Source organism: Drosophila virilis, chromosome 5, assembly GCF_030788295.1.
Source record: "Drosophila virilis strain 15010-1051.87 chromosome 5, Dvir_AGI_RSII-ME, whole genome shotgun sequence".
Taxonomy (NCBI): domain Eukaryota; kingdom Metazoa; phylum Arthropoda; class Insecta; order Diptera; family Drosophilidae; genus Drosophila; species Drosophila virilis.
The window spans coordinates 13,563,935-13,582,667 of NC_091547.1; the positions used below are offsets into that span (position 1 = coordinate 13,563,935).

The 18,733-nt window shown below is 40.4% G+C and overlaps 1 protein-coding gene across 3 annotated transcripts; it reads left to right on the forward strand.

The window, feature by feature from the left end:
- Nucleotides 1-8,464: 8,464 nt before the first annotated feature.
- Nucleotides 8,465-16,400, forward strand: LOC6626942 (uncharacterized). Of its 3 annotated transcripts, XM_015173799.3 has the most exons (4): nt 8,467-8,617; nt 14,964-15,496; nt 15,564-15,849; nt 15,915-16,122. In XM_015173799.3, the coding sequence occupies exons 2-4, from the start codon at nt 15,065-15,067 to the stop codon at nt 15,971-15,973; spliced, it is 777 nt and encodes a 258-aa protein (XP_015029285.1). In that variant the 5' UTR covers nt 8,467-8,617; nt 14,964-15,064; the 3' UTR covers nt 15,974-16,122. The 3 variants fall into 3 exon arrangements, with proteins under 3 accessions (XP_032292172.1, XP_015029285.1, XP_002050080.3); XM_032436281.2 differs by having other exon boundaries at nt 8,465-8,617; nt 15,564-16,400; XM_002050044.4 differs by lacking the exon at nt 8,467-8,617 and having other exon boundaries at nt 15,215-15,496; nt 15,564-16,400.
- Nucleotides 16,401-18,733: the final 2,333 nt, after the last annotated feature.

The following is an 18,733-nucleotide window of genomic DNA, read 5'->3' on the forward strand; positions in this document are numbered from 1 at the left end:
TGCATATTTTTTGTGATCTCTCTCTCTCTCTGTCTCTTTCCCTTGTTGTTTTTTTTTTTTCATCTATGCCATCTTTGACCGTCTTGCTGGCAACTGGAATATACTTTTAAATTAACGCATTATGTTTATGTATTAGATGCAAATACAAATGCCCAGTCGCATTGCCCAAGGACCTTCACACATCGCTGGCCAAAGGGTCAGAAATCCAATTTGAGAAATTTTCATAAAGGTTTTCCCATTTTATACCCTAGAATACAAGTACAAAGAGTATGCTGCACTTGCTTCGTTTTCGCTTAAATAAAATGTTTGTACATAATTAACAAATATTTCAGAAGTTACTTTTGCATAAACGGCTCATTATTGTTATTATTCTATTAAATGTTAAAAATTGATAAATTGAATATTTGATGACAATAATATTTACTGTAAGCTTTAAATGTAGAGTATCTTTTAGTTGATTTATTGTTTTGCATTGTGCTACACATTCGGAAAAATCTTATATGGCAAATTTAAAGAACCAACAATTTTATTGCACATCAAATTTCCTCCTCGTCTGCGGCTCAGTCGCCTGTACAGCAGCTCCCAGCCCCGCCCCTTGCAGAAAAACAACCTACGCAATCAAGCGGTGGCCCACGGAACGGGAAACACTTTTGATTTCATTCCGCAACAGCGACAGACACTTGGCTTGGGCCCGAATCACTCTCGGACTAGGTCTTCCTCTGCATCCACTCTTCTGTTTAATTGGAAACGGGCGAGCTTTGATTGCGACTGCAGCCAGGAAACAGGACCATACGAAGATTATAGCAGCTCATAAGCGGTTTGGCAATCACCATTAGAAGTGGGCTCAGACCGGGCTGCCTTCTAATTGGCACTGGGAATGGGTCGAGCAAAACTGCCAATGTACTCCATTTTGAGGCCTACCTCTCAGATGTGTATCTAATCAGCTGGAGTTTGCCAATGTGATTTCCATGTTCGAACGGATGGAAGCAGCGTGATGTGACATGTAGAAAGTGGAAAATGACATGGACACACGCTACCCGCAGACGATGCAAAAACCCTCCGCATCAAAGGGTAAGGCCACAGCCCCAATACGAAGTTTGATAGAATTGTTGGCATTTTTGTACGCAAAATTTTCGGATTTCTGCGCATTAATAAAAAATAAAATACAAATCAGAAACGTGTCAGCAGCTCAAAGTGGGTTCGGATGCCAATTGGAAATGTGGCTGTCGCGCGTGCACGAATTTGCACTTTGGCGTAACCCTTCAGCAGCGCAATCATTGAGGGGATTGGGGGGGAACCACCGAAGTTAGGGTTAAGTGTGCGGAGCCACAGGAGACCGAGCTACAACTGGCAACTACAGCCACGTGATTGCACCAATTCTTAAATGGCTTTTGGCAGCCATTCAGCTTGGCTGTCAGCTCACTTTGCATGCGAAATAAATCCAGATATATCAATAGGAATAGCTGAAAAACTTCTCCAATCTCATTCTCATTCAAATACCTATGTGACATTTAAAGCAAGCAAAGCCCAAATGTTTTAGCAGAAGAGTTCGCCTTATATGGCGACAAGTTTAATAATTGTGGGTGCGCGTAATTATTGCACTGATATCAAAGTTTGCCTTAAAAGTGTGGAATAGTGTTTTTGATTTCACGGTCTGTTTTTAGCCAAGTTGAGTTAGAGAAGGGTGGCTGTTCCACTTGATCAGCGTCTGACTTCTTTGAGTAAAAACAATGCCGACGCAGACGAGGACGGGGACGACGCTGACTGGCAGCGATGTGGCAAAAATATAAAATTATTGATTATCAGCGATGGCATCTCAGCGATTTGCTGCTACAAGCCACGTTTCACTTTTTTGCTAGAATCGGTTCGGTCGGTCGGTGCTCGTTTCTGTCCCGTTCCCGTTCCCGTTCCCGTTTCCGTTCGGGATGCTGTTCTCTTGGTGCAGACGGCCAAGATCCCATCATTAAAACCATTGTGCGATATCGACACCTTGGTCAGCACGTTTTTTATTTTTCTTGGAGGGCACACAAAAAGCGAGATCGTTTCGCTTGTCGCAAGTGTTGTCAACAGGTTTCGCGGAATGCAACGACGAGGACGAGTTGTAGATGTTGTAGACATTGGCCGGACGCAGCCTGAGCTGGGCGCACTCATAGGCTGCGAACAGAGTCGGCTGTTCGCAGAGATCGTCCATCATCATCGCGGATGACAAGTGATCAAAGATGCAGTAATATTTTACAGAAGTTTGTTTGTGTTTACAACTCTGATCGCATGAGGAATGCCCACAAAACGCGTTGACACATTTTATTTGTGGTCTGCAGATCGTCAACAGCAGCAGCAGCAGCAGCAGCAGCAGCAGCAGAAGGAGCAGCCCCTTCTCTACGGCTCAGCTGCTTTCTCCTTAATTGTCCTTATCACTTTGTCATTAGGTCTGCCCCGCTGAACATTCATAAATATTTATAAGAGAACTGAACAGAACAACTTTGGTTAGCGCGCAGATTTGAGATATTCGAACATTGATTAAATGTTTCAACATAAGCCGAATATGGCCGGGCAGTTCATAAATTAAAAAGGGCTGAAACTCAATTAAAAGTGTCGCGAACTAACTGTTAATTACTGGCAGCTAAGTGCACGCAATTAAAGCCAATAAATTACCAAGACATTACAGACTGCAACTAGCTGCTGCTAAACGCTTCTCTATGGATCCGGACACATTCACATGCTGCCAAAGTCGCTTTTCGCTGCACGTGCTGTGCATTTTCGAATGGCATTCCAATGACGCGGCCAAAATCAGCCTTAGGCTCGACTTGTGGCTTGGCGGGATCAGCGAGGGTCCGCACAGCCTGGGGCCTGGAGCCTGTTGCTGAGCCCCAGCAATCAGCCTAAAAACAAGTGGCAAGTATGACCATATACGGCATTCGAATCCTATTAAAAATTATTAGCCGCTCCGCCGTCAAAGAGCAAATTACGAATTAATGTGCAATTGGCTTACACCCGTCGATCCGCTGGCCATTTTGCTGGCCGTGATGCGTGTCCAGCAAGCAAATGGAGTACCATGCAATGAGTTACCACGTTGGCATCTCGTTTTGAGTCACACAATTGACGCTTAACTTAGACAATTGTCCAATTTTTGAAGAGACAAAGCCATATTACCTATCAGATAAGGCAAATTTACAACCTTATAGTCGATAATTGTTTTAACCATATTTAATAGTCTGTGTCTCTGTTTTTTTCTGTAAAGTATTTTTGTATACATCTTCTGCATCTAAGTCAATTGAAATTTAAATGAACTTAAACACTGCTAGCTTGAATCAAATCATTATAAAATGCAAATGCAAAAAACTTGTGATGCCACAAATATTTGCAGTACATAGAGTGTTAAATTAATAAGTTTACATTTATATAAATACCTTATTCAAAAAAGGTACATTTTGTATTTTAAAGTTTAGATTCACGAATGTGAAATTGCAGACTCCAAAGCAAACCTAAAAAGCTTTCAGCTTTTGTATAGAATATAAATAAATTTTTACAACTAAGCAGCTATCTTTCATAAAAAAAAACAGCTTAATATTCGCAGTCAGCTTAAAATGTTCTCCTTTTTGTTACGTGATAAACTTTTATTTTGGCGTACTTTGCCAACTTGTGCCCCTTGTAATTACTTGGCCAAGTCTTGCGCTCAGATTGTAAGGCAGAAGGCGACTCTGTAAATTGGCTTTCCAAAAATAACACCTGCCCAAATTATTAAGTAATTAACCGAGAGCCAAGACACAGCCTAATCCTTTCGCCCCAAGCACCCGTCTGTGTTCTTGTTGACTCATTAAAATTAATGGCAAGACTGACGCCAACACGGCTCTGCATATTAATGGCCGAAATGTCCGCGGGGATAATATGCCGCTAATAAGAAATTAAAAGATACTTGTCCAATGAGCTAGTACACAAAGTAACCGCGCTGGGCCGTTCTCGATTTGACAGCGACAACTGTTTGTTTTAATTTGGAAGATTTTTCAATGCCGCCCCAAAAATTAACTAATTGCCAAATGATGGAACGGCAACGGGTTGAATGTCGGAGAATCGACTTGAACATGCATTTTTAAATAGTCCGCTCAAAATGACCGTCCTGGGAGCGCTCTTTGAGACGAGAGGAAGAAGCAGCGAGCACCTGGGAACAGAGAGTAGCATCTAGCGTTGACACCTCATTGGCATTGATGTGAATTGAGCCAGGAATTGACTTTAAATCGGTTCATTTAAAACTCGGCGAGTGCGCCCAAAGGTATGCAATGGTTTATGCAAATTAAATGCACTCTGGCTGCATTTTTACAGACGAATATCGAATAAAGCGCAGCCCTCGGCAATAATTAAATAAAATGCGAGTTGTACCATGCACCCAATACTTTATAAATGCCAATAGGGCATGCTGACCCTCACCTCATCTCAAATAGTTTAACAGCACTTTCTTATGGGTCGATAAGTAAATCCTTGAACAGTTTTATTCATTCAATGAAATATATAAACTTTAAATATGTTCTTAAGCTTAAACTCTTCCAGATTTGAACATTGGATGTTGATATTTGTTGCTATTAATAATAAATCATATCTAAAATATATATTGAATGACTCAATTATTTTTGATAAGCTAGGGTATCCCTTGGTCGAGCAGTCTGTTGCCGCTCCTGCAGTTATACAGTACATATGATGCCAAAGGGCATTTCCCGCGTGTATTTATGGATGCACTGCGCACAAGAGTTGTGTCCAGTTGGGGACAGGGGACTGTGCGTGGCACATTTGTTTATTGTTTTCGCAATTACAATTAAAATTTTTTGCGCCCTGGTCGCGGGTTTTGGTTGGTTGCTTGGTGCAAAAATTATCGCCAAGCCCATTTGCGGTAATTATTTAATGTGCTCTCCCAGGTGGGGCCCCAAAACGTAAAGGTTGTCAGCCAGCAGCACCGAATAACAACAACGAGAACAACAAATGGAATTAACCTTAACGTAATGCGTGCAATTCCTACTATGACGCCGACTACGGCTGCCACTGCAGCAAGGATCGCCAGTGTGTCAGTTGTGGCAAGTCCTTGGCTTTGTAGGTTTGCACTGTTGCTGGTCAATTAAATTCTGCCGAAGCACGCACCTGCCTTGACATTGCACTGCCCGTGCGCAGTACACCCCGCCTCCTACGCGTAGCCGGATGTGGACATATGCAGGTGCCGTGCGGACCGTCTGTGTCCCATTGCTGGCACCGGCTCTCGTCCGGCGCCCTCTGTCATAATTAATGCCAGTTAAGTCCCGTGTTCCGTCGCCCCAGGCGCGGCCACATTTCGAAGTCCACATGCCACAGACCACACTGCCGCACAGCTCCATCCCTCCTCGTACTATTGTGCCTGTTTTAATTCAATTTCATGCTTTCACAATTGTAGTGTAAAATTTACGCTCTTTTCGGTGTTTAATATGCGCACCCAACCTGGGCCAAGTTCTCGCCCCCGAATACTCATAAAGTGTCATCCATCGGTGGCAGCGGCCGTTTACAATTAGGCGCAACTTTTTAAATATTTTGCGTGCAACATTTTTTAGGGCAAATATTTATAATTTCCCGGGAGGGCGATTTACCGGCCCCAGGTCCCCCACTTGTTTGTTATTTGACAAATTTTTATTTGCATTTCAAGTGTCTGCAAGAAAGAAAAGACAAAGATGCCTGACCCAAATCTCAAAAGTAACTGAAAAGAAAAGTAATAGAAACTTGCAACAACCATTGGCAAACACTATAATGTTTTTTTTTTCTTTTGAGATGACCTAATTCGTAAAATAAATTTACAATTATAATTATCATTATTATTAATATCCGTATAGGATATACGCTGGCAGGATTCGAGTAAAATAATTCTCCATTTATATACGAGGTATCAGATCTATTACACGCATGTGTGTATACATGTTATTAATAATAATTATTTGGACTAACTAAATACACGATTTCTTCATTAGATGAGCATATGAAGATGGGTGTTTTATAATACTTTACAATTATGTTCTCAAACTTCACCCCGTTGAGCAATAACTGGGGTGATGGGGGGGGCAGTGGAGTGTGTCCTGGAAATAGTTTTGCATAAATAGGCTGGCCAACAAGCCGTGAACGCAACGTGAGAAAAAGTTAATTAATTTATGTCACATTCGTTATGTGCACTTGGGAGCGGGTCGTGCATTATCATAGTTTCAGAGGGCGTTAATGGACGTCCATGATTAAAACTACGCATGTTTGTCCATTTAAGCCCGTAATTTGTGTCGTAAATCACTCCGAAGAGTCAGCTCCTGGTGCGGCCCACGCTTCGCACCTTCGGTGACCTGCTGGCCAATGTAAGGCTTGTTTGCCTAATGAGTCTAATTGGGGATGAAAATGAAATTGGAGCTGGAGTTGGATTACCGTCACGTAATCGGCAAGTGCTTAAAACCCTTTTTCGGTGCAGCTTACAAGTCCTTAGGAGGTCATATGAGTGCGTGGACGACTATCATGATGCCAGAGCGGTGTCATCGTCATCTTGGGCTGCTCAGCCATCATTAGCCCGAGAGCGGGGCGTTCCAGGTCGCTGCGGGCTCAACTGCGGGACGGGTCGGGACGAGTTCGACGATTCGCCTGCCTGTAAAACCGGTTCATTTGCATATCAAAGGCATAATCAACACCTTGCAAACAGCCAAACACAATGTGGCAGAGTCCGAAAGCCACAGAACACACACTCGCACATGTCCATGCGCAAGGTGAGTCCATAAAAACCCTGTTTCTGGACCACGGGACATACCGACAGACTGGCAGACCGGCAAAGACCGCATTGCAGCATTGACGTGCTCCATTTGCCAGAGCTCCATAAGCTTCTCATTTGCATGCGTACATGTGACGTTGACCCAATCCTCTACCCCGAGCCCGACTCACCGACTCCACCAGACAGGAACTGGTTTTCCAGGCACCTCATTTGCTTGTCTCCATACTTCTGGCTGACTAGCAACCGCATCGCGACCCCTCATTTCTGGCTAGACCCGTCGTGGGAGGCGGGCGAACGCTTTTACTGCCGTAAGGTGTGAAATTATGAGCCTTGCATTAGTGCTAATTGGCTCCACGTGCTGTGGATGCAAATGAGCGACAGACTGCAGTTCTGTGCATGAAACAAGGCAAATGGGATACAAGTACAATATACCTTTTGGCTTGAGTATCTATAATCGATAATCTCTATCCTGACTGAAAAAGAGGAAATCTCAAAACATCCAACAACTCGTGTGTGACTGCTTTACGAGGGAATAGACTAGCTTTCTGGGGACCCCGATCTTTCCAGTCATGTATCCTCGAGAAACAAGCTTGTTTAAATCCATATCAGCCTGACTAACTGCCTGCCTAATATAGCATTTGGCTAAAGGTTCAAATTTTATAAATAGGAGCAGGTTGTTTTGGCTCTGAAGTTAACGAAAATGTCAGTAGCTCGATGCCCCAGGTATGAATCTCTGTTTAAAATCAGCTAGCTGAATTCCATATAATACTGTCCATTTATTTGTACTTCCCTGCCATAACATTTGTATATTACATAAGCATCCACATGACCCCCCCTTTAACTCTAGTCGTGTCACCCCTCTCTGCGCTTCAGCTTGCGTCTCCTAGCTGCTCCAAACTGACTTTCACAACGTGTCTGGAACAGTTTGGGAACGAAACAGTCTTGAACGACTTTGGAGCTGGTCTGCCAGAGCCATGCTCGGTCCGCATTGGCATCGGCAGCGCCCCCCCTCGACCACAGTGCGCCAACTGGACGAGACCAAAGTTCTGCAGCTGCGCAGTTGGCGCCGCCGTCTAACTTCCAAGTGAGCGCCACACACATTTCGGGGCGGAGCCAACGCCGCATTGGTGGCATTTCGCAGAGGCGACTGCGGCGGCCTCTGCCGATGTAGACATTAGGTGCTCAGCTTGAGCCAGCCCAGCAGCCGCACAGGAGGCTCAAGTGGCGCCCACTCCATGTGCCTTTAAATATTTTAATGGCTAACAAAAGCATTTTTGCATGGAATTTATTATGCTCCCAGCCAAATATTTATTTTCCGCTAGGTACTCTGGCTGCACATTTTCACATTATAATACACGCATAAGTCTATAAAACTTGTTTAAATTGGATCCATAAGCAAATTTCATAAGTTTGCTTTTGCTCATAATCCTTTATACCAAAGTTTTTTTATAAAACATCAGTATCTCTTTAAATATCATTTAGTTAGTTTTATAAACGACTTATGAATTAAATTCCCTTTTTACCAATAATTATTTACAATATTTATACTTTTGGTGCGTTGTTGGGAGATTTTTCAATTTTAAAGAAAACTTCGTTAACTTAACAAAATCTGTCTATTGTCACAGGAACTTTTGACAAACTCATAACACAAAAGATTTCATTATTTGTATATAAATAACTTTAGCGTTTCATCGAAAATATTAAATGTGTGCCCACATATATTGTTGCATATTTAGTGAAACATGTACAAAAGAGTTTTGCAAATAGTATATGGATGGATCCTACTTTTTTGTTGCTAGCCGTTACTTGTCGGAATAGAAACTATCATGCAAAAACATTGTTTTCAAAACCATTTTGGGCTCGTAAGGATCAGTAAGTATCAAAATCGATGCGTTAAAAAAGTTCTTGACTAGAAAACGAATCGTTTGTAAAGCCAACCTGTTTTGATGATTTTATGGGATATCTCGGCCAAAAACTGTCCGATTTTAGAATTCTATACCATATTCGACCCGTAAGAATCTGTACTTTCGATTGGCATCAAAAAATAGAAAATCTAAATTTTGACCCAAATTGACCAAAATTCAAGGGGTTACATCATGTCTTTTGTCAAAATCGGGGTCGGTTCAAAAATCAACACTTTTTTTATGCTCTTTTTAAATATCGCGGGTAAACACTGTCAGATTTTGAAATGTTATACCTTTTTCAATTCGTACGGATCCCTACTATCAATTGGCATTCAAACAATTTAAAAATCGATGGCTTGGAAAAAGTTCTTGACTAGAAAACGAATCGTTTGTAAAGTCAACCTGTTTTGATGATTTTATGGGATATCTCGGCCAAAAAATGTACGATTTTGGAATTCTATACCATTTTCAACCCGTAAGAATCTGTACTTTCGAATGGCATCAAAAAATAGAAAATCTAAATTTTGACCCAAATTGACCAAAATTCAAGGGGTTACATCATGTTTTTTGTCAAAATCGGGGTCGGTTCGAAAATCAACACTTTTTTTATGCTCTTTTTAAATATCGCGGGTAAACACTGTCGGATTTTGAAATGTTATACCTTTTTCAATTCGTACGGATCCCTACTATCAATTGGCATTCAAACAATTTAAAAATCCATGGCTTGGAAAAAGTTCTTGACTAGAAAACGAATCGTTTGTAAAGTCAACCTGTTTTGATGATTTTATGGGATATCTCGGCCAAAAAATGTCAGATTTTGGAATTCTATACCATTTTCAACCCGTAATAATCTGTACTTTCGATTGGCATCAAAAAATAGAAAATCTAAATTTTGACCCAAATTGACCAAAATTCAAGGGGTTACATCATGTTTTTTGTCAAAATCGGGGTCGGTTCAAAAATCAACACTTTTTTTCATGCTCTTTTTAAATATCGCGGGTAAACACTGTCAGATTTTGAAATGTTATACCTTTTTCAATTCGTACGGATCCCTTCTATCAATTGGCATTCAAACAATTTAAAAATCGATGGCTTGGAAAAAGTTCTTGACTAGAAAGCGAATCGTTTGTAAAGTCAACCTGTTTTGATGATTTTATGGGATATCTCGGCCAAAAAATGTCAGATTTTGGAATTCTATACCATTTTCAACCCGTAAGAATCTGTACTTTCGATTGGCATCAAAAAATAGAAAATCTAAATTTTGACCCAAATTGACCAAAATTCAAGGGGTTACATCATGTTTTTTGTCAAAATCGGGGTCGGTTCGAAAATCAACACTTTTTTTATGCTCTTTTTAAATATCGCGGGTAAACACTGTCAGATTTTGAAATGTTATACCTTTTTCAATTCGTACGGATCCCTACTATCAATTGGCATTCAAACAATTTAAAAATCCATGGCTTGGAAAAAGTTCTTGACTAGAAAACGAATCGTTTGTAAAGTCAACCTGTTTTGATGATTTTATGGGATATCTCGGCCAAAAAATGTCCGATTTTGGAATTCTATACCATTTTCAACCCGTAAGAATCTGTACTTTCGATTGGCATCAAAAAATAGAAAATCTAAATTTTGACCCAAATTGACCAAAATTCAAGGGGTTACATCATGTTTTTTGTCAAAATCGGGGTCGGTTCGAAAATCAACACTTTTTTTTATGCTCTTTTTAAATATCGCGGGTAAACACTGTCAGATTTTGAAATGTTATACCTTTTTCAATTCGTACGGATCCCTTCTATCAATTGGCATTCAAACAATTTAAAAATCGATGGCTTGGAAAAAGTTCTTGACTAGAAAGCGAATCGTTTGTAAAGTCAACCTGTTTTGATGATTTTATGGGATATCTCGGCCAAAAAATGTCAGATTTTGGAATTCTATACCATTTTCAACCCGTAAGAATCTGTACTTTCGATTGGCATCAAAAAATAGAAAATCTAAATTTTGACCCAAATTGACCAAAATTCAAGGGGTTACATCATGTTTTTTGTCAAAATCGGGGTCGGTTCGAAAATCAACACTTTTTTTTATGCTCTTTTTAAATATCGCGGGTAAACACTGTCAGATTTTGAAATGTTATACCTTTTTCAATTCGTACGGATCCCTTCTATCAATTGGCATTCAAACAATTTAAAAATCGATGGCTTGGAAAAAGTTCTTGACTAGAAAGCGAATCGTTTGTAAAGTCAACCTGTTTTGATGATTTTATGGGATATCTCGGCCAAAAAATGTCCGATTTTGGAATTCTATATTATTTTCAACCCGTAAGAATCTGTACTTTCGATTGGCATCAAAAAATAGAAAATCTAAATTTTGACCCAAATTGACCAAAAGTCAAGGGGTTACATCATGTTTTTTGTCAAAATCGGGGTCGGTTCGAAAATCAACACTTTTTTATGCTCTTTTTGAATATCTCGGGTAAACAGTGTTAGATTTTGAAATTTTATACCTTTTTCAATTCGTACGGATCCCTACTATCAATTGCCATTCAAACAATTTAAAAATCGATGGCTTAGAAAAAGTTCTTGACTAGAAAACGATTTGTTTTGATGATTTTATGAAATATCTCAGCCAAAAAATGTTTGATTTTAGACTTTTGACTAAGACATTTCATTTTTTGATTAATTCCAAAAAATATCGAGAGCTGATTTGATTTAACGTTCTATTCAGACAGAAAAATATATTCGAATTACAGTTTGAAAATGCGTTTGAAGTAAGGTAAAGGTAAAGGTAAGAGCTGAACGAAACTAACGAAGAGCATAAAAACTGAATTTCGATTGGATTAGAAAAGTAACTCGTTTTATTCTTTACAATAGATAGACCACTATTTCGACCCTATCTTGATAGTTGTTGGGGTTTCCACATAACGGTTATTTGCCACCTAAAGTGCTGTTTCATTCTTTTTTACGATTACATTGCCAGTGTGAATGTGGTTCGCATATGTCTGTGATTGTGGTAATTGTCATGTAATAAAAGCCAGAGAACCTTGCTGACATCTGATGAGACAATAAGCCAACGCCACTTGAGCAGTTGAACTTTCCACCCCAAGAATGTGCCGTAAGCCAGCAGATGGGAAAAAAATAACTGAGTCAGCCAAGTATCGGCAGCTTTATCTCAGTTTTAAGAGTAGACACATTAGAAGTTAGCCTTCGTAGAGTTTATTCCGTCGGCGGGGTCTGTGTGTAATTATTGGACCCAGTGTCATGTTCAACCCGCTCGTAAATTATAGAGATCCTTATGGCTAATATGTAATTTATGGCCTAGCTGCAAACAAAAAAAAAAACCCGCTACATGGCAGTAACATTTTACACACACGTAAAACAAATGCGGCGGATTTGGCGTACATTAGCCGCAGGAAAGGACCAAAGCCGGAGACTTATTTTGTGGTCAACATTGCCAGCCATTTAGTGGTGCGCACGTGTGTTGACCTTTGGTCGTGCAGGGGCAGGGGGGAGGCACGAAAACCCACATCAATGCCCACGTAACCTTTTTTACAATCTAATTACAGTGGCCCCCGGCTAAGGTGCTGCCCAAAAATGTGGCTCACTTTAAAGTCGCAGCTTGGTGCACTTTAAATAATCCATTAGCGATTACAGAATTGACATTGACTAGAACCGGGCGCAGCTCGACAAAAGGGCTTAAAAGCTAAAACCTGTTGAGTCGTTTCTCAATTCCCCGAACACTTGCCAAACTAAAGCCAAAGCCAAGGCAAACTCACCAAGCATCACCGCCCAGCCCAACCCTTTGGCCCATCCCGCCAGCCTCGCTGCCAAGCATCTTACAGCCATCTCCTTGGCACAGATTATGGCTGCTTTGAATAACAATCGATGGTGCGACAATGGAGCTGCCGATGATGGAGATGGCAATGCAAATGGAAGTGGCTGCTTCTGCCCGCCCTTTCTCTTCACATCCGTATTGTCTTGACATTTTATTACTGTCTGGAACAGCCAGCGGCAGATGCAATGCTTCGGTTACTTAACTTACATTTTTCCTATTTGGCAAACTGATTCCTATTTTTTTGTGTCCATATCCTTCATGGGCAATAAATTGTTTTTGTCATCGACGCAGGGACAAAGTGAATTTCTTTCTTTGGCAGCGAGCAAAAAGCATTCGAGACAGATATCCATTCAATATAAATATTTATATATTTTTTCCCACCATTCAAATTAAAATACTTGCTTAATGCTTAATGAGCTTCGAATTTTTTTATGAGCTTAAGACTCGTTTCATTAAACTGAGAGTGATTAATGAAGCTATTTATTCGCCAGCGACTATCATCAATATCATATTAGGTCTATTTAAATCCAATAATCTATATACAATTATGCCAAAAAAAAAATATATTTGTTGCTTAAACAAACAACAAATTATAACCAAGTTCTTATCAGGAGCATAACTTAGCTACTATTTTGTGAATTTGGGGTATTAATAAGTTAAAAGAAACCGAACTGCAATAAGCGTATAATTATTGTGCTGTCAGATAATACTACTATATAATTTCCGTGAACTGATAGCTGCGCTTTTGACTATTGTTGAACTCTTTAAATAAAGAGTATAGATTTTGAAGTATACTAAACAAACTAATAGGTTAATAGAACTTAATAAATGCATTTACTAATTTTAAGCAAACTTCGTATTTGCAAGAGGTAATATGAATTCTAAGCATCTAACAATGAAATACTAATACTTACTTTTAGAAAAAAGTCAAGTCATTCCGCGCGGAGTTATGTCGTTTTGGAACGTCATATCTCCGCGCGGAGCTATTACGCGAGATATTCAAAAAATCATCGAAAAAGTTTTGATTTTCGCACCGACCTCGATTTTGAAAAAAACGTGATGTAACCCCTTGCCATTTTGTCGATTTGGATCAAAATTTTGAATTAAGCACATATGATAAAAAAGGAACTTAAATAGCATTACAGAAAAAAGTCGCAATAACCATGCTGTTAAAATGCGAAGCATCTTCTTAAAGATGCTGCTCTATTCAATTGCGCAGTTGCATATAACTTTGGTTTTTTTTTAACCGATCTTCATGGAATTTTCTGGGGTGGTAGCGGAGAGGTGGCGATAGGTATAAAATGAAAGATACTTGACAAATATATAATTTTTTATAAGCAACATATCATGTTTCGTGACACTAGCTCTTATTATTTACCAAAATTGACAGACAGACGGACATGGCTAGATCGACTCGACTATTGAAGCTGATCAAGAATATATATACTTTATGGGGTCGGAGATGCTTCCCGTTTTTAAGGGGTTAGGGTATAATTATAATCCATGTCTGAGTAGTTATTAAAGATGTTTAAGCTCGGCTAAGCTTGGCTTAAGATAATCTCTACGAGGCAAACACTTTAATTGCCATTTCCGTAGGTGCAAATAGACTATGAGCAACAATAAACAAATATAAATACAATTGAATTATCTTAAAGGTGATTTTCGTTGGAATTGTGAACAGCCCATGGGGAAGTATTTTTTTATTATTATTTTATTTCTATATACTTTTTTTTCTGTGTTGTGTTCACGAGCTGTTGGCCAACAATGTGCATGCCAAATCGCAGTTGACTTCGCCAATAATCATAAATAATTCCATTACAATAATTAGTAATGCATACTTAATGGTGCTTGAAATCAAATAATCGACTAAGTATCTAAAAAATCTAACAAAAAGCACGGCGAAGCCACAGAACCACGGTGAGGGGCAGACGGAGGAACAGGGGCATGACGGAGACAAAGTCTCCGACTGAGGTCGCCGCGAAACAAACAAATTAATCAATGAGGTAATCACAATTTATTCTACAAAATGATCAAGTTATGTATCTGCCAACTGTTAGTTCTGCTCTGCCAACAGTTGTTGTTGTTGTTGATGTTTTTGTTGTTGTTGTTTTTGTTGTTGTTGAAGATGGCTTTGGCTTTTCTTTGTCTTACTCTGTGACCCACTGTGCGAGCGATCGTTGCCTTTGGGATGACAAAAAGCAAAAAAAAACAAAAAAAAACAAATAGTACAAAAATGGTTGGCAATATACCGAATATTGTATACTCTTTAATGTATATTTAATGTATGTTTGATGTTATATTGCTTTTCAGATCAAAATATTATTATTTTTTTGCTTTTAAAATGTACTTGTATGTTATTTTGAATTGAAAACTTTTCTGTATTATGAGATATCCATCTATCTGCCTTCTGTACCATGGAGGTTGGAGCTATAAATCTATTACTTACATATGAGCCCATGTGACAGGTTATTGTGTTATTTTAGTGGAAGCACCTGTGCGTTTAGTGTGAATGGGGAATTGAGGAAGTACTTTGCTACAAATAAACCAAATACGTCATGTCTGTTATCGATATGTAGCAAATTTAATGAGCAAGTTGCTAGACTCGCGAGAACGCGTTGAACAGGTGAATGCGAAAACTTATAATCTTTGCCTCTACATGAATTTGGCTCATAATTTGTGCTGGCTGCTGCCACATAACAAATCTCTAAAAGCGAAGCGCGAACAACAAAAGGCCACTTCATTAGGAGAATATGTATATCAGCGGGAAAGGGGCCAACAGAGAGACAGGGGAAGGAACCGCTCAAAAGCTTACAGCGCCGCTGGCAGCAGCGATCGGAGCTCAGTCGTCAAACGGCAGCATTTAACTAAAGTCGCAAGCCCGGAGTGGGAGCAGATCGCAGCTGGAAGCATAACCAGAACCAGGCACGGAACAAGAAGCGGCAAACGCTTAGCTGAGCGCTATCTACGTATTATTCTATTTGTGGCTTACAAGATGTTTGGCACTCGACGACATTTGGTAATTTGATTGATGCTCATTTGGGCTGGTTAGCTGGTGAGTGTCTAAATTGGGAATTCTCTTTTAGTTGCTGGTTATGACGTTGAGCGTGCTGCTGCTAGGCATCAGCTGGGCAGCTGAGCAGCCCGAGCAGCCCGAGGAGGTCATCAAGGAGGATGTGATTGAGATTGAGAACAAAACGCAAAAGGTTATACGCGTCAGTCCGCTGGAGCTACCCCTGAAACAGGACCGCACGGGCAGCCAAATGAACTCGGAGCTCTTCCAGATCCAAACACTGCGTCCGGGCGCGCAACGACCACGACAGCGTCTGTATGTGGACTCGAAGCGCATGCGTCCCTCGAGGATCGCCACTGGTGAAGCATCGCAGCCCGCCTTGAAATTCTCGTACACGCCCGAACTAAAAGCCTTTCCCAAGCAGAAGCTGAAAATGAAGCAACAGAAGCAGCAAAAGCAGCTGCACTTCCCGCTCGAGTCTAGCGCGAGTCCCATGGAAGCGCTGCCCGTCCAGATGACGCCCGGTCCCTATCCCATCTACTATGTGGTGTCCAAGACGAACGGTCGCTTCGGCAAGTTTCCCATCAAGTCCTTCCGCTCGCCCGCCGAGTTCGCCAAGTACTTGATCAAAAGCAAGGCGGAGCCCATTCCCCGGACCCAGCGTTTCGAGGGCAGGCCTCAACCGACGACCGAGGAGGGGTCGGTCGCCAGACGGTAGTCGGTAGCTTTACTGCTTTTGTGATTTGCACGCGCGCTTTGTATGCTAAGTTAAATTAAATTATTCACCGTAATTATAATTGCTAATTACCACAATAACTACAATTACCCAAACCTATTATGTACGTATCTCTAAAGTGCCCAGCCCAAGTATCTTGCTTGCCAAATAAACCGAAACTGCTTTATATCGCAACCATCTCGACTGATCTCTGATCCCCCTCCATCCGAGCTTTGGGTTGACTGTAGGTGCTTATGGCCTTCGTTTCTGGCAACTGTTGACAGCCAGGCCATAAAGAAAAATCCGTTTTAGCCCCCCTGCCTGCTGATTCATCATCAAAATCTTTTAATTGTCGACGATTCTTCATTTGCTGTCGTAATTACATAGAACACTATTGTTGTTGATTTGTTGTTTGTCATATGCAAATTTGGCATCATATCGAATATGTTGAATAATTAACAGACATATTCGAGTATATACATAAGTATGCTCACATTTACATACCTTTGACCATGTAGCTGGCTTCCACAACAATGGATACAATTTGATTTATTGTCAGCCTCTTTTGCGTTTCATCGTCAAATCTTTGGTGCCACATTCTTCGCGTCTTCTGCTCTTCTGCAACGCAAATTAATGTTCTGCTTTCTCAGGTATTACGAATCTTCACCGATTTGGCAGTTCTGTTACGGTTCGCCAACTTTCTCCAAATGCTCAGAATTAGAACCTTTTTTTTCATTCTTTTTTTTTTTTTGACGTAAAAAATGTTCGTGTTAAGATTGTATCCATTTAAACACAATTCCAACGCGAAAGAATAGAGAACTTAGTAATATGTGCATGTCCAGAAAAAGAAAACGAATAAAATCTATCGTCTTTATCTCAAAGCGCGGAATATAACAAAATCCATTAAAAATGTTTACTTTATCTGATATTTATAATTTAGTGTTAGCTATAACTGTACAGTCCAAACCTTATTACCATTTAATCTCAATATCCAAGAGCTTTGTTCAAATTTATTTGAGACTTGGCTCACAGATATAATCTTAGAAATTGGGTTCTATATAGTACGGAAAATTCTATATGTTTCTATAGACATTCACTTCTATAATTACTTAAAATATTATAATTAATTATTTACCGAACCAGATACATGACAGTAAGGCTGTTAAAGATACTTTCGACTAGATACAGAAAGACAATATACAATATTGAATTTATACTCTTACCGATGGAAACTTAGCTCAAGTAGCATTAAAAATTGATTAGGCCAGGACACTCTTTTCTAATACTTGCCTTGTTTTTCTCTACATATTATAAATGACTTTGCGCATTGGTAGATTTTCTGTCAAAGTCACACGAAGAAGAGCTAGTAATTTGCTTTAATTGGAAATCACACGTGCAATTTTATCGACACACTTCAACCCACGGCAATTATTAATTGCGGCGTGCCGCCCACAAGAAGCCAGGCTCGAAAGCTAAGGACCAGGAAATCACAACCCCATCTACTAAAAATTGATGCTCTCGTAATAATTATGATTTTGTGGGTGTGGAAACCGCACAGAAAAGCTGGTGTGAGTGAGAAAGAGAGGGGGTGAGGGAGTATGGGAGCCGTGCTTGGCTCTGTGTAATTTACTTTGTAACTGTCTCCGTCTCTGTCTGGCTGCTCCCTGTTTGGGTTAATCATGTCTTGGGCCTTTTTTCGCTCGTCCCCGAGCATTTCTCATTACTTTGCTCATTTCGACATTTCATTCTGTTTCATTTAATGTATGTGTGTGTGTATGTTAGCTTTGTGGGTGTGTGTGTGTGTGTGTGGGCGAATGTGTAATGAACTCTGGTAGCACGAACACACGCACACACACACATGGGCAGGCATGACGAACAAAGTGTGATATCGAAATTTCCCAAAGGATTCAACGCCATATTTTAGTCACGAAAAAAGATTCGCGTGCTGGAAAGTTAAGCACAAGACTTGGCAGCAAGTGCGTAAAGGAGGCAAATTGTGGAAAGTTCCTTCACGAAGGTCCCGGCTATGCTTATAATCAAGCGTAAAAATGCGAAATTAATCAACTTCAGCGACTGCGTCTCAAGTTAACAACGCAGAAAAAATTGAATTAAAACTTTTGCGGCGACTGCCAACACTGGCAATGCTCCAAGCCCTGTCTCTGCACCCTTTCTTTGCGGACGAACATGACGAAACCCGTAAAGAAATTTAGCTTGGGGTTTGCTTGGACCGTGGCTGCTGTTATTCAATTATGTACTTGCGCTTGTCCTGCAGTAAAAATTACAATCTACACGACAAGTCAACAAAATTATGAACACTCCTGGGCAGTAAAAAGTAAATAAAATTCACTCTCGAGAAAAACGACCGAGAAACAAAAAAACGGAAACTTTTCTCTGTGCGACGCGACGCGACGCAACGCATCGCGGACACATTTTTTTTGTTTTTTTTTCGCCCCCATTTTGATTTTGGGTGGATTTCTTGTGCTCTTTGCTGTTTTTCCAGCACTGCGGTAATTGCAACTCCCGTCGTC